This window comes from Mugil cephalus, chromosome 7 (assembly GCF_022458985.1).
Source record: "Mugil cephalus isolate CIBA_MC_2020 chromosome 7, CIBA_Mcephalus_1.1, whole genome shotgun sequence".
In the NCBI taxonomy this organism is placed as follows: Eukaryota; Metazoa; Chordata; class Actinopteri; order Mugiliformes; family Mugilidae; genus Mugil; species Mugil cephalus.
Window position 1 is genome coordinate 17,175,449 of NC_061776.1, and position 16,520 is coordinate 17,191,968.

Sequence of the window (16,520 nt, forward strand, 5' to 3'; positions counted from 1 at the left end):
GGATCACTGATAGTAGTTCAGAACTTGCCCTTCAGTGCGTCACGCACATTCTCTGCTTTAAACCCTCAGACAGACACAGTTGAAGCTAGAACTAGTGAAAAAGAAAATATCTATCGAGTATCTCGCTTTTACGCAATGGAACGCTCTTCAAGAGATCTGAGGTTTATCGCGTACCGTTCCACACCAAATGCTTCATGCGTTCGATTGCATTTTTCCCAATTTGCTGCCAGGCCCTCCCTGCCTTTGAAACGTCGCACACACTTCAGAGCGATGCCTACGGAAAAAGTCAGGGGATGACATAGCGTACTGTAACTTTGATGGAGTTTGACTAGGAAAGCCATTTAAAATCCCACCTTGGTCATAATCCTTGGGATTGGCCTTCTGCAATTTCTAGCTCCTCCATTTTTTTTCATTTTTTTTTTTTTTTATCTTGCACACACCAGGCGATTCTTACGTGACAAGCTGATGTCCTTCTCGTCGCGTGGGCTCCGCTACTCCTACATCTCGAAACCACATTTTCGAACTGCAACACACGCGCTTCACGTGAAACAGCGCCCTTGTGCTTCCACGTGTGATGAGTTGCCTGCAGCGTGCGCCATAACATACGCTCGGCGCAGCATGTTGGTTAGCCTAACCCCCGGCACGGAGACTAGCTCGTATCGCTGCGTTTCCCGTGTTTGTTGTGGCCAGCCCGTACGCTATGGCTTTGTGCTGAAAGAGGGTCGGCGTACCTGTTTGTGCTCAACATTCATATTCGGGTCGCGCTCCTTTTCGGGTTGACTGCTTCCAGCTGGGAAAATGACAGCGAGGAGATCATCTCCTCATCTCTGGCGGTCAGGCCCGCCATGGCATGAGTTCGTCACAGGTGATGAGGTGTGGGCGGTGATGCACAGCTGCCATAACTCTGTCAGCAGAATGAGCCGGAGGCACGGGGAGAGGAGGACCTGGAAGGCCTTCCTTAACATAGTTTCAAATCCGTCAATCAAGACGCTGACGGAACAAGGTGGGAGAAGAGATGGAGCAATTCATTACCGGTGGGACGACCAAAGAAAAAAAGATGTAAGGGTACGGGAGAGGGGAGAAGAAGAAGAAGAGGAGGAGGAGGAGAGAACAATGCGGAGAGGAGCCAGCAGGGACCACTTGAAAGGGATGGATGTTTTGTTTCTGCATGCAGCCGGTTCAGTCGTGGGTTATTCTCCCACCGGGTCGAGTAATTGCTTGTTGATCTAATGTTCTATCCCCTCCCGTCTCTGAAAACCAACACATTTGATGAGTGAGGGGTCTGTGCGCCCTTTTTTTTTTGTCTGTGGTACGGGAACTCCTGGCCTCCTCCAATCTAAATATTCACAAATCAAGAGAAAAGACTTTGGGCTCGGTTCCAAATTCAATGAAGCACGACGCTCCTCAGCCCACCGCCGCTCGCCCTTAGAAAGAGACCTTCGAGAGTCAGCGAACATTATCCACATCGCTCTGTCTCGCACACTCTCCCTTCCTCTCTTCGCCCATATGTGTTTTCTTCTCCTCCCTCTCACTCCGAGGCAGATCAGCAAGCAGTTAATTAATGAGTTTAATGCTACGATTCACGCACTCATTACGTGTCAATTAGAGAAAGAGCCTCAGCTCCAAGGTAGGAGTTATAATCTAGCCAGACATCTATCTTATGTTGTGTCTGGAGTGTCTGCATGTACACACACGCATGTGTGTGTGTGTGTGTGTGTGTGTGTGTGTGTGTGTGTGCGGCTGCCTATTTGTTTTTGCCCAGCTGTCACTTATCTCCCTGCCCGTAACGCTGATCGCAGCATCTTCGCTCCCCTCGCGAGGAGAGGCATTAAATTATCTCAGGTTCTGTTGAACATATTCAAGTCAAGTGGCGGAAAATGTGGGCGCGCCATCTCGTTTAATGAGGTCAGCGGCGGTTACATGTGTCGCCATGTAAATCAGTTGAGGGAAGGCATTGTCGGGGAAAGGGACGGCGGCGACGCCGGCTTGAGAGCGCTTCCCCCAGCATTGTGCTGCGCTGGGGCATTTGTGCGAGAGCGAGGACGTGCATTATTTGGCTGGCGAGCTGGCTTTGAGGCGCATTCGCGGCGCTGCCGTCTCAGACAGCTGAATCAGCACAGCCTCATCTGCTCTTCTCTGCACTTTTGGCCATTTATGAGTGTCCAGGCTAGCTGCTCTCTGTCTGTAAACACGCGGCCCCGGGGGCACAACCCAATGCACATATTCTGCTCGCGCGCCATTAAACGCACGCTGAACAACCTATTGTTATCCCCCCTTTTCATACGAGCGAAGCAATATATTTGAGGCTTTTCCTGCTTACTTGTGTGAGATGACCATCTGCATGCGCGTTGCTTTCTGCTCCCCTCGAGTTTTATGCGAGAAAGACGATCACACATGAGTTCCCTCTCCCCCTTCTCCTGCTAAAAATGAATTTTTGATCTGTGTTTTATCATCTTGTAATCTCAGATCTTGTCGGAAGTTATTGCTTTATAAAGCGGCTCGGCAGCTGGTCTGCGCTTCTCCTTATGGCCGGGGAGTACTTTTAAAAGTCTCAGTGTTCTTGTATTTGAAGGGGATAGCTTCCATCACATAAGGAGTCTAGGTGTTATGATTCAAGGGAGGCTGCAGACGTCTTCCAGATTAAAAAAAAAAGAGAAAAAAGAAGAAGAAGTATCTTCCATAAACGCATCTGTAGTTCTCAAGACTGACTCCGGATCCCTTTGTGGTTGTTGTGGTCGGGTCGTGTGTTTGTATGTGGTGGTCTGGCTGTGTGTGGACAGTGTTGTGTGACTAGACATGAGGTCAGTCAGTTAGCTTCTGTTACGGTGTGTCTGCCAGCCGCGCCAGAGGAGCTGGAAGGACTGCCGCTGGCCGGGAAGCAGCTTGAGTTGCGTTTGTGCAGGGCCCCGCTCTCTCCTCCGCTTGATTTCTTTCGCACTCTTTCTTTATCTGTCTATCCATCACTAACAGCCCATCAGTGAGGCTGGCTGGTATGAACAGAGGGGTCATAAAAACTGGGTACCTGCCCCTTGTAACCGCGAAATAAAGTGCGGCTACCGAACCCAAGCTACATATTTTAATCGAGCGCGCCTGTTTAAATTAAAACTTAAAGCCTTATGGATGCAAAGGTCTAAAGGTTTTCTCGCATAGAACCCGGCACTCACCACTGTTTGAAAAGCCAACTCCTTGTCATTGGTGCTTTAAATAGCTCTCCATTTACCAAGCTCTTCATATTAAAATAAAAAGCTCTTAGTCAGATACAGTACAATCATTTTCGTTAAGCAAATTTTATGCTGATTTAATTGAATCCCGCTTTTCGCATTCGCAACACTTGGCTCAGCCGGTGGCTCATCATTGCGATCACCTCTCTCCTTCTCTGCAGACTTTTGCTTATAACCATATTTTTTCTTGATATTTACCTTGGCTGCATGTTTGTTTGTTTTTTCCCCTTCTTCAGAGCGCTTCCACTTCTTTTACGTACTGCTTTTAGTGCTTTAGGTGAGCACACTTCGCAGTCATCCACAGACGAGCCTTTGAAATCTTTTACCCAGGCAAATACACACAGTCTTGTCCCATTAAATTTATAACCCCTCCCCCGATGGAGTGCAGCACACCACAGCTTGGTCCCCCATCAGTAAGCCTGCTAAAATCTTGCACATTCATCATAGTTATTATAGTCAGTAAATCCTTCCACGCGGTGGAGAAACTCTTCAGCTTTGTATTCTTTCGGGATATGAGGGTAAATGGATTAGGTTATTGCCTGTGCTTAGGCACAGTGATATCAGCCACAATAATCTTTGTCCTCCACTGTGGGCTTTAAAAATTGCCAACTCCTACACATCATTGCAGCCTCGTCGAAAGTGGTGCCAGCAAGAGCGTTGCGTGATTTCTTGTCACGGAAGGACCTCATAAAAGCTGGCTGCATGACTGCTAGCTGTATGTTCAGGGTCATCAGAGCTTGTTCTAACCTCCCAGGGTGTGATATTCTGCTCTGTGGCCCTCCTGTCTCACCCGTTTGATGCTGTAATACAGTTGCATGTCACACCACATACAATTTAACAGAATAATCAGACCTGTACAGGGTAGAACTGGGTATAAATTGATGTGTGGACAAACTCCCCCAGTATGTCCGTCTAATTTTAATTGAACCTTTAATCAATAGTCAGTCTCAATCCATTGATTTCATAATTTTCCACAGCTGTAAATAAGCCTCTACTGATAATCATGGTCTTCTTTCAAAATTACGCACGCCTTTGAGCAGAGCCATCGCGCCCGAGTTGTCCGGACCGAGGTTGCCGCTGTAAAGCGCAAGTTTGGTTTTCGTGTGCGCGCGTGCGTATGCACAAATGTTGACACGCGGTGCAGTCATCTTTTCCGGGCTTTGAGCACCTTTGCCAGATGCCTTTGCCGTACGTAATCAATCATTTTGTTTCACTCTCATTTTTGTCTGGCGGATAAAGCAGCGCTGGAAGTGTCTGGGCAGACAAGCAAGGAACGGATAGGTAGATAGATGGATAGATATGCTGTATTGATTCCGCCAGGGAAATTGCTGTGTTGCAGTGGCAGAATACAATACAATTCATAAAATATGAATCTAAAAAAAGTTAAAGTTGTAAAAGTTAAAGGTGTATAAAGTTTGCAATAAACACTGATCGGGCCTAATATTATGACCGCCTTCCTAATATGGTGAAGGTCTCCCTGGTGGCTCCAAAAAGAGTTCACTGGCTCATCAGAGGGAGTCCTGCTGGGGACGACTGCTGCCATCAAGGAGTGTCTTGATTGCTATGGGGTGGGGGTGTCTGGACTGGTCTAGGTGGGTGGTACGTGTCTAAGTAACATCCGCAGGAATGCCAAGTCCAAAAGTTTCCCAGAAGAACGTTGCATTGGATGGATAGATGGTTAGTGGTTAGTCACTTAACCTGACCAGTTTTATACTACCCATAATGTAACTGACCTTCTAACATAGGCAGAGACTCATAGGCTTTGACTATCAAGCTGAACTTTCCACCTTCCAATTACTTACAGCAGCTCTATAATAATATGCATAATAAAATGCTTAATCCATTCATTCCAGCTAACACATACATCAGACGCCGACCCCGGCTCATGCACTGTGCCTGGCTCGTGGATTCTTTTTTTTTTTTTTTTTCCTTCGTTCCTTTTCTGACCGCATCTTTCTCTTGTTACAGCATGTCCGCCGGGTACGTTCAAGTCAACCCAAGGTGCCGGTCTTTGTCTCCAGTGCCCTCCAAACAGCCGCTCCACCGCCGAGGCTGCCACCATCTGTGTGTGTCGCAATGGCTACTACCGCGGAGACGCCGATCAGCCGGATGAACCTTGCACCAGTGAGTGTACAATACATGACACTGCTGTACACATCGTTGTACGCGCACCAGCGCTGTCGTGCGCTACTTGTAGGACAAGAACGGGTAATTGGCGTGTCCGTGTATCCACGTTAGTGTAAATGCATATGTGACATTAATATTGAATGCACTTGGCTGCGCGTATACACCGTTCCACTTTCACAGTGACATTTTATTCCGTCTTGCCGCCTTTGTGTCTCCTTTGTGTCCATCATCAAAGCAGCGCACGCGGCAGTAGCATTTAAATGAGCACATGTCCAAAAGTCCTTGTTGGGGTGTCTTCTCGGTCGGTTCATAATAATCACAACGCAAGGCTTTGCACCGTAGACGTCTGTGTCAGTGAGCTTCTTCTCCGTTTCCCCTCGGTTATCTTTCTCCCTGTCTGTCTTCCTCTCGCTCGGTTTCTGCTGTGGTTCTCTCTGTCTGTCTGGTATCATCCCCTGAAGTCCTAATTACTCGGGCAGATGCTGCGAAGCTTCGACACTGTCCCGTGGTTATCCGCTGGAGATCGAATAAGGCCTCTCGCAGCATCATGGTTATCTTAATATGATGTAAAAGCAATATGCTAAGCCTTCCTGTCGTCCCCGCCGACGCACAGCTATGCAGGAGGAGAGCTTAGACCCCAAAAAGTTTGTTTACCTATCTGCCTCCGCTGCCGCTGGGGAGCGTCGTAATGGTTTCTTCTCCTCACAACAGCAGACCTGGAAGCATTATTGGTGTGGTTATGTATTCATTTAGTCCTGATTTATTCACATGGAGCTAGTTAATTGGCCTCAGGAATGGGCTCAGGACCACACCACTTCCCTCATCAGTTAGCAGCCGTGTGGCCTTCGCAGCTAAAATGTGTATTCATTGCACCTCTTTCGCCATGTATCCTTTTTATAGCTTTGAGTAAGTGCCTTAAAGCTGCAGAGGAACCCCCGTGCAGCATGGCTTCCTGATTTGAATGCTTCCCCAGTCTGGCCGTCCACACCTTCAGGCTTGAGATGTTCTCGGTGGATGACACCCCTCTTTCACCTTGAGTTTCCGCTGCCCTCCCATGGTATACTACGTCGCTCTCTGGCGGATGTGTGAACGTTCCATCAGCTGCGGCATCTGCCTCTACCCGGAGGCCTTGAATATTCCCCAAGCAATCTCCAGCAGCAGCTCCCCACTGACGATCCTGAACAGATCCCTGTAGTCTGTGTTTGATTTCCAAATGTAGCCGGGCTACATTTTTCCTTTCTTTCTTATCTCCTTTATCGATGTTGTCCTTTTTCCCCCCACCTCTGCTCAACATCTGTCCTTTGTTTTGTTCTTAATGTTTGTTGTTTATTGATTGGAGTGATTTCTTTATCTAATCTGAACTTTCCCTGACATGAAACAAGAAGAAAAAAAACGCTGTGAAGGTGAAATGTACACATTGCGCTCTGGTGCATTGCAACAGACTGTGTCCACGTTTATTTATTTTTTTCTCCACACAAAAAACGCCACTTTTAGCATCGTATGAAAGTTCAGTCGCTCCTCAGTTTATGTTATCAGGCGTCAGAGCTTTCTTCTGAAGGTTGAGTCATACAGTAGTAGCTGAGCTTGATGCTCCGGATGCCCTGGAGCTCAGCAGGGGAGGGCCAGCGAGATCATCCCAGTAAGAATCTCTTTAATACTGCGGGGTCCTGATAAGAGCACTGCGAGAGTAGCTTAAATCAGGCCAGTCTGTAGCGGCTGAAGCTGTAGCTTAAGCGCTTCTTGCTGGCATCAGAGGCGCAGGTCCCTGTATGCTCCAGATCAGTCTGATTAGCTTGCTGATGGATTGTCCAGTGCACGGCTCTGTCAGTAGGGGGGCCTCGCGCTAGTCCCCCACACCCCCCCACCACCCCCTTTTTTTCTTCTTCAGGGACTCCGGTCCGTTGCCGAGGGAAGGAGCACCACAAGCGCTCTGTCTCGCCGTGTGAAGCCCACTCATCTTGGCTAGGCCTCCCAGCGTAGTTGGGACTTTTGGGACAATGGTTTTGCATTTCGCTCCATCCCCCTCCTGTCCCTCATTGCCCAATCTGACGTATCCCTTCTTTCCCCGCGGGTGCGCATGTGTGTGAAAGAATACAGCTCCAGCAGCATGTTGGCCAAGTGTTTTTTTTTTTTTTTTTTAATTATTATTTCTCAGTGTGTGAGTCAGAGCAGGAGAGTGACAAGCTGAGTGGTAACTGAGTGGAGTCAAGCGGTGAAACCAGTGCTTATTGGTCCGTAGTGGGGAGACTGAGCAGCCTGGTGTGAGAAATGGTGGGGATAGGAAAGAAAAAGCTGCTAGAAGGATGTGGAAAAGGTAATATTTGAATACGGAATATTTGTATATGAAGCTGAAGGTCTAGAAATATTATATGTCCTACACAGACACAGTACGGTGTTATTTTGTTTAAAAAAAACTTGCTGTATGTGCATGTTTGTATCTTGGAAATTGCAGCACCGTTGCCAGCCTTAACCAGTTCACGATGAAAATCTCTGGAATGTAATTGAATCAGCGTAAATATAGGGAACGGGGAGGAAAATGGCATGTATCTGATGGTGTTTCTGCATTCTTTGTGTGCACCACATTGGCTCCGGATCTCATGGCTCCCGCTCAATATTCATATCTGTGGCCTGTCCCCCAAAAGCCTCCTTGAGCCCTGTCAAACCGTGTCTGTGCCTAGTACTACAAACAAAACCCTTCCTGACTGAAAAGACAAGGTTATCCGTTTTTTTTCATCCTCCTCGCCGTCCCATTTAGTTTTGTTCCTCATTGCTTTTCTATTCACTCCTTCTTCTCCTATTTTTTTACTTATTTTTTTTTTCAAAGAGAAAGGGGAGTAAGCTGTCAAAGTGCATAAAAATTCTGTTCATTTCTTCGACTTTTTTCCTCTCACTTTGCGTCTGGACCGAGTTGAGGGCGCTTCCCACAGCTTAGCCTTCAGCTGGCCAGTTTCCTTTCTCTGTAATGCAGTAGTAAATGGAGCTAAGTCAAGGTAATTCTCTGGCCTACTCTAATCCCTGTACTGGCTTGGAAGACATAATGCTCAAAACTGCCGTGCACATTCATGCACGCATGTTCCAAGAAATTAACGCCAGCCTTTCTGGCGCATACAATGCCTAATACATGCAGAGTCATGGAACATTCGGAGTTATTGTATGGCGTGATATGGCCGCCGCATATTCCATTTACGCCTCCTCTGAAAAGGCATTGTAAACTGACCCTCAGCTAACAGGCTGCGTCGCAAGCACTCCGTCTACGGCTCCCCCAATCTCTCAGAAAGAACCGCATTAGTCCTTACAACATGTTTTATTTCATGTCTCGCCAACTCCTCTTCCTTTCACCCACCCCTTCTGGCGGCGATCGGTATCTCCACACGGGGACATTGTGTCGGTCCCTCAAGGCCTGTTTCACATCATAACAACAAACGGTTTGAAAGGAGAGGAACGCCGGAGAAATCAAAGGATAGATGAGTATGCACCATGTGGATATTTTTAATTTTGGCACCGGGGCACTCAACAGAATGATGTTAGTGGGGGCCTTTGAGTCCAATGGGCTGAGCGGAGGGGCCTCTGTGGATCAGGCTGGTTCCAGCGCATCTCACAGATGCTTGATCAGTTTGGGATCTGGAAAATTCGGAGGCCAGGTCAACACCTTGTGCTGTTTTTCATGTTTTTTTTTAGTTGTTTCTAAAGCATTTTTGTTTGTCAGGCTGCATCCTGCTGGGGATGGTTGTTGCCATCGAGTAGTGTCATTACTGTGGGGTGGTGGTGCCTGGTCTGGTCTCGGTGGGTGGCACATGCCTCAGTAACGTCCACATGTACGTCACAAGATGGTCAATGTTATTTCCATCTCCTGTCAGTGGTTATAATGTTGTGGCATGTGGGCTGTGGCAACCTTTTTTACAAACTGTGGAGACAAAATGATCGTGCACAATCTTAGTGCGTGTCGTGCTGAAAGCCATTTTTACCATGTTAGCACATTACGATCACAATGCTCGTGTAAAGTCTTTAGACTTGTTTCATTTCCGAGTTATGCTTTCATGCATATTACATCCAAGTAAACATTTAGCTCTTTTGTGTGTTTTGTTTATGTGAAGACCCCACTTACAAGTCCGGGGGTGCATATTTACCTGACGTGCAAAGAAAGGTGGTGAGATAATTAGTTAGTTGTTTTTTTTATATATATAATGCCTTTTCAGTTTTAATACATCGTGAGAATATTGCAGAACTATATTTAATGTAAAAATAAAGGGATGACTAGAGAAACATGACATGTCAGAAAAATAAGGTAAACACGATTATTCCGGGGCGTCCTCGCGTCTTTATGCTGCCACGTAAACAGCTTACACGGACTATTCCCGTGACTCACAGCGTTGGCAGCGGTGACGGAGCTGTTGTTACGTGTGGACGCCATGCAGCCGTGCGTTCACCGCTTTCGTCGCCCATGGGCCATTAGTATCTCCGCTAATTCAACTTAAAAAGGCACATCATTTGGATCTTTATTTCCTTCCCGGTGCATTTCTGCCTCGCTGTCCAGTGTTTTCTGGGAAACCGTGCTCACTTTGCGGCGCGCTTTCCTGTCAGTGTACTTAGCCGATGTCAATGGCTGCCGCATCTGTTTAAAGGCGATGGATCTAAGAAGGTGACTGTGTGCCAGCCCTTTTCAGAATCTTCTTCACCTCAGCTCTTCGTTTGAGCATAGTCCAGTTGCACAAATCATCCTGTTACCAGACACCACAGGACTCCCTCAGAAGGCCCATGTCCATGACCTACACAGTATTAGCAGGTTCATAATGCTATGCCTGATCAGTGTATGTGGAGGCCGCCTGCAACCGGGATGAAGGAGTGTGACATCTTGTTCACACCTCAGCCAAGCATTATTTTGCTGTGGCAGCGTTGTGTCGATGCACTGATACAGACGGAACAAGCACAAATACACGGAGGCTGATAGTTCAGGTGGTGCGTTTGTGCTACACGAATTTTCCACATGAGCAGATTTGCATTGTTTTTTTTCCGCAGCCATGTGAGTTTGGGGCCAAGTGCACGTGCGTGATGGATGATGCAGAGGAGGCGTGCTGCGTGGATAACATGTGAAGTGCATGTCGTGCGGATCCCAAGGGAGACGACTAAAGTGCTTCCAATTCCCCTCGCGCGCTCTTTTTCCGCCTGTACTTTCCCTCCGCATACGAAGCTCCCGGTCGCACCCGTGGATCGAATGTGTGCCGTGTGACCCCCGCGCTTGCGCCGCTATCTGTCCTCTCGGCCGGACCTTAATAATCACACTATGGAGGTCGTGCCCTTCCTGTCGCTGACCTCTCCGGTGTTGAGGCGCTGAGGTGAGGCTGCGGCCGTAACAGTGCCGTTCCCTCATCCTTTTATTGCTGGGCTGCTTTGTCCCAGCTCACCAGGTCTATCCCACAAGGCTTCGCAGCAAAGATGATTAATTGTGTCTGTGTTGACTGCATCCGTCTTCCCTATTCCCACAGAAATGTGCAGCTATTGTATGCTTTTTTAAGTGTACTTAAAAATCTATATGCACTCCTTTTGTTGTCATATTTTTCTCTCGTAGGTATGTGAGACAAGTTAATGAGGAAAGTGATTCCTCAAAGGGTTTCTAGGATTGAGTGAATTTTTAGCTTCTCGGCGGTAGCGTATCTGAAAATGAGTAACTTCTTTAACTTCTTTTTTTTTTTTTTTTTTTAACAATGAAGATGATGCTATATGAAGCAGATCAGCTCTGCGGGGCTGCTTCACTCGCCCTAAGAACTGACTGAGGGCTTTGGCGAGCTTCATCTTAGTCTGCTATCTGAGAAGAAAGAGCTGCCGCTAAGCAGCCGCGGGGACCCGGTCTCAGCTAAGAAAAACCCAACGCTGCCATTTGAACAGATTTTAACTCTCAAAGAATTGTGCTCCGAATTGCGCGGGGCTGAACGAGCCACTTTTTTTTTTTTTTTTTTTTTTCCGCGCCCTGATATTAAACCACCACTCAGGCAAAACAATAGTTTTATTATTTCTTGATTTCTCTCTGAATGTCGCCTTCGCTCCGGCTGCAGGCTGCGGAGGGAGTGAGCGGGAGCGTGAATCCCCTGAGCCACTCGGATAAGAAACTCCATGCAACGCTGCGTTTCGCTAAATAACCAATGTTTGATGGACATAAACGTTTCGCTGTATGATCTCTCTAGGTGTGAATGGAATAAATTAGCATTCCAATTGTGCTGGAAATGGAACAAAATTTGAAAAAGGAAGGCAAGTTGCTTGCGGACAGTGACGCGTGTGTTGACATTCTCTGATGAGTCACAACTGTTTTGGAGGCACAAGAGAGACCTACAACATGTTAGGAAGTGTATATGAAATGGATAATCTCAAACTTGTCTTATGTAATCTTCCTCTGTCTTTAGGTGTCCCATCCAGCCCAAGAAACGTGATCTCCATTGTGAACGAGACGTCGGTGATCCTTGAGTGGCATTCTCCGCGGGAGACGGGCGGCCGCGTCGACGTCGTCTACAACATCGTGTGCAAGAAGTGCCGGACCGACCGGCGCTCGTGTTCCCACTGCGATGACAATGTGGATTTTGTTCCTCGGCAGCTGGGTCTGACAGACACCAGGGTGTTCATCAGCAACCTGTTGGCTCACACCCTCTACAGCTTTGAGATCCAGGCCGTCAATGGAGTCAGCAATAAGAGCCCGTACCCGGCACAGCATGTCACCATAGACATCACCACCAACCAGGCCGGTAAGTGGCCGCTGTTGCTAGGCGTCATGATCTCAGTGATGATGATGAATTGGATTTTCATTATTGTTTTCGTGTTTCTTTTATTAACTATCCTCTCCGCAAGGTTTCCCTCCGGTCCTGTTTTATTTTGCGTTCGTGAAATAGCGGATTTTCCACTATTGAAAAATGTGAATCGCTTCACCTCAAAAGAACACTGTCACAATGCACATTCAGACTCAAAATTTAAAGCTTAGCTGACTCCGGGGCTTCGGCGATTTCACATTGCGGCAGCGTGAATAATGAAGGCTGGAAGCTGGAAGGAGAGATGGTTAGGTGAGCCACACATGCAGGCTCCCCTTCCCTGATTCAAAGTAATGGCTTTCGCTTTTAAAAACACAGCAAAGGAGTTCACTCCCAGGCCCGAGACGCAGCTTGTTACATTTTGCGGCAGGACAAGCACAGTTCACCGCACTCTTTCCTTTGTAGATTGTTTACACATCAAATCCTGTCTGATAGAAATAGCCCCGGTTTGCATTTCTAACTGGGAAGGAATTCAAGCTTCTTAAAATCGGTGAAGGTAAACATACCTCCACGAGCAGCGGCGAGGACATTTACAATTTTGTTCTTACGGTTCCCAACTGGAGGTTGAAGGATGATTGATGATTCGCCGACTGACATGTTTGTTTTCTTCGTCTTTGTTTAATGAGACTTTGTTTTCGGAGACGTGCTGCACAGCGAGCGTCTCTGCTCACAGAAACGCACCACTGAAACAAACCTGTGTTTAAAGCCTCAGATTTATACACCGACACACGTCCGTGCCTAACAGAACACAACAGGAAACGTGATTGTAAAAATTTACGCCGAATCTAGCCTTCGTCTCTGAAAACCTGTAGAGTTGGAGTGTGTTCACTCTTCAGTGCTTAAATGTAAAATCGGAAGTGACCGGCCAAAGGCGAATACGTGGACAGACGGCATTTCCGTGCTCCATGCGTCCGTCAGCGTTTCGTCTTCGCTGGGTCTGCGCCAATGAAAATTACCTCCGTGCTGTTATCTTTCCTGCTCCCTCTCCTCGTCTGCCTCTTTATACGTTTGTACTTGCATGTGTGAGTTCCTCCTCTAACTGCGCCCGTGGTGGGAGCTGAGCCCATTCACTGGAAATGACAGGTCGAGGATATTGTCTTTGATGGTCGTTTTTTTTTTTTTTTTTTTTGCTGCAGCCTTTTTTTTTTCCCTTTCCATTCTTTCGTATATGTTTGACTTGTACACACAACCACCTATCAAGGGACGAGCATTGGCCAAGTGAAACATTTAAATGAGGCTCTCTTGGTTTTTCTCTTTCTGTGAATGGGACAGACCGTGAAAATCGCAGCCTGTGGGACCTAATAACAGGCATAAAGTGGAGTTACTCCGTGGCAGAAGACGTGAGATAGTTGTTTGAATTCATACCGGCAGAGTTCCCGTAAAGAAACGAGCTCGGTTAGCTTAGTCGTGCACTTTGATATTTTACGTCATGTTTCATGTCCCGTAAAGATGAGCGCTCCGCAAATACAGTCTGGTCCAGTGATGGAATACCTCATGTCGAATGAATTCCAATTTATTCCCTTTTCACATTAATTGCAGAATGAACTTACTTTAAAATTATCTCAGAGACCAGTTAAATAATAATTGCTTTATCCAGATCCCCTTTGTATAGGAGTACATCTTGAAATTAAATTTGGCCGAGTTGGTGGAGGGCATACCGCATTTGATTACAACGACTCTCTGAGGACTATAATGACCAGCTGAACTTGTCTTTGTCTGAGAATGGGTCAGGAGGAGTGGGAGGGAAGACAAGGCAGGATGGAGAAATTGAGTGCTTTTTTTTTTCCTCTTTTTTTTTTTTTTTTTTTTTCTTCCACCAGCCTGAGAGACCGTGACAGTGAAGGAGAGGAAAATGAGGGAGTAAATAGGTCTGATTATCAAGGTGGCCTAATGGTGCTGACTGTCCCCATTTGACAGGCTAATAGTACACTTGACAGATAGATGTAGAAGAAGCAATGCCCGGGCCTATTGTGGAAGTCTGCTGCAGTAATGAGGTGTCTGCCAGTAATCTGCCAGGCCTGTGTCCAGCCCTATGTGGCCCCTTTGTAGCCAGGTAATTGCACTGTTCCCGGTTTCGACGGGGGGTTTTAACAGCAGGCCGGTGATGACGCAGGAGTATCCAGGAGGGTTTAATGTCCATAATGAACTTCAAAAATTAAAAATGAAGACACTCTGTGCCTCAAAATCCTGTTATCTGCTCAAAATGCAGCCTCTATGGAAACTAAATTGCAACCAGAGGTGTTCTGTAAAACTGCAGAGGAATGAATTTCAGCATAATGACAGTTTAATTTCAACTTGACGTGCGGCATTCCCCATTAATGTGGCTATTGTAGTCCGACGGTCTCGCTAACTTTGCGCTCTCCACTTCTATTGCAGGGAAATTAGGAGTCACACAAGACTGCACACCAAGCAGGCATAACATTATGACCACCTTCGTAACCTTGTGTAGATCTCTAGTAGATGTAGATGACTCCAGGACAGCTGTGACTCACCAGATAATGGACATGGGTCTTCTGAGGGTGTCCTGCAGTGTCTGGAAACATAACGTTGTCAGTGGGGGGCCTTTGGCCTTTCGAGGAGGAGGGGTCTCTGTGGATCAGGCTTATTCTAGTACATCCTACAGATACTTGATCAGTAAGGCAGCAGCCTCATGGGGATGGCTGCTGCCTTTAAGAAGAGTCACTGTTATGGGGTGGGGGGATCTAGGTGGGTGGTACGTGTCTAAGTAACATCCACACTAATGCCACGTCCAAAGCTTTCCAAGCAGAACATCACATTGTCACAGGACCCTTCCTGTCAGTGGTTTTAATGTTGTGGCTGATCGGTGCATGTTACACATGCAACTAGTAAAAGCACCGGCAGCTTTGTGAGCTCATGTCTGCAGCCATTTTACTAACTGCGTTATCTGCAGTTAGTAAAAATAAAATACAATAAATAAACCATATTTCTGTTTTAAAGAAGAACATCTATGTTTTTCTATAAGAATTCAGCACAGTTAAGCTCTGCCTTTCCTCTGTGTCACGTGCAAAGATGAGTAAGAAGATGAGTAATATGGTTGCTTAGGAGAGAGTTAATCAACATACCTTGCTGTTTATTTTCCATTTCATCCACCCTCTTTGCATATTGCACGCACGGATACGGGCCGGCTTCATTTTACATGCCCGTTTCCCCTTTTTTTTATACCGTCATTGATCCCCAAAACCTAAGCAAAATTTCCTGATTGACATAGAAGAATAAGTCATTCTGATTTTCACACAACGAGATCAGGTTTGAACGTCTTTTGGACAAAGAAAATTGCGCTTGTCTCACCGCAGCCTTTGCCTTTTCTCAACTTGACACGGCGTGAGTTTAGAATCTAGCGAGATTAAAGAAAACCACGGCCACCCCCAAAATACTAGCCGTCGTTAAAAGGGGTTACGGCGTAAATTGGCCGTGGAGGGACAAGGGTGTGTGGAGGAAAAGTAGAGTGTGGATGAGGAGGCATAAGGGAGGGAATAATGGAGGTAAGGGAAGAGTGTGTGGGGGGGGGGTGTTGAAGGGATTTAGTGTGAATCACCAAAGAGGCCATTTAGCTGCCCCTCGATCCCACCGTGTGTCTGGGAGGAAGGACTGATCAATAGTGTGATTTAGGAGTTCATTCACGGCCTTTGCTCTCCAGGAGATACACACACAGATGCGCAAAGGTTATATACTGCCCCCGCCAAGGCTATCACTCACGCCTGGCCTGAATTTATTTATCTACGGTAGTGACAGAGAAGTTGCCTTTTTATATTGTATGCTTTAGTTTAAGGAGTAGGAGACACACATTTATTAAAATGGTCATAGAATGTATATGGTGGTCACACAGTAAAAACACTTCTTATGTAATCCATCTTGGACATGTGCAGTATACTTCTGCCACAGATGAGGACTATATATTTGCATCATTTCCATATTTTGTGACACCTTGCTTCTCCGACGTGAGGCCGCTGTGGCGAACGGTGCACTAGTACAAAAGCCCACAAGTCTCATGACTGGTATCTCATTCGGCCTAAACCCACCACTTCTCTGATCTCACTGGCACGGTCTTCTCGACCTAGATTATGTGCCATGTGGTCCCTCAGACCACAGAATGCCAGCTATATCTACAAACAAACCCCCTCCACTTAGCTGCTGTTTGGAGAGCTATTCCCGCAGAAATGCAAACAACGCTGTCCTTGGCCTTCTATGGGCAAGCCAAGCCGGGCGGGTTGCAGTCTAGATGCTAAGATACGGAGAGCTATACTGAAATCTAAACAACCGGATGAATTACAGAGATCTGCACTCCGTGGGGTTCTAAAATCGTTTGAGATGTTAGGAAAACATGTCCGTGAAGAGGATTCCAGACACAACTCATTATGAC

At 46.9% G+C, this 16,520-nt stretch overlaps 1 protein-coding gene across 3 annotated transcripts in view; it reads left to right on the forward strand.

Annotated features, from left to right (window-relative positions):
- The window catches only part of LOC125010253 (ephrin type-B receptor 1-B), a 148,135-nt gene that overhangs the window by 85,279 nt on the left and 46,336 nt on the right, over positions 1–16,520 (forward strand). For all 3 annotated transcript variants that reach the window (XM_047588715.1, XM_047588717.1, XM_047588716.1), the window contains exons 4-5: positions 5,190–5,345; positions 11,744–12,079. In XM_047588715.1, coding sequence (XP_047444671.1) covers positions 5,190–5,345; positions 11,744–12,079 — 492 coding nt within the window. The remainder of the gene's footprint in view (positions 1–5,189; positions 5,346–11,743; positions 12,080–16,520) is intronic.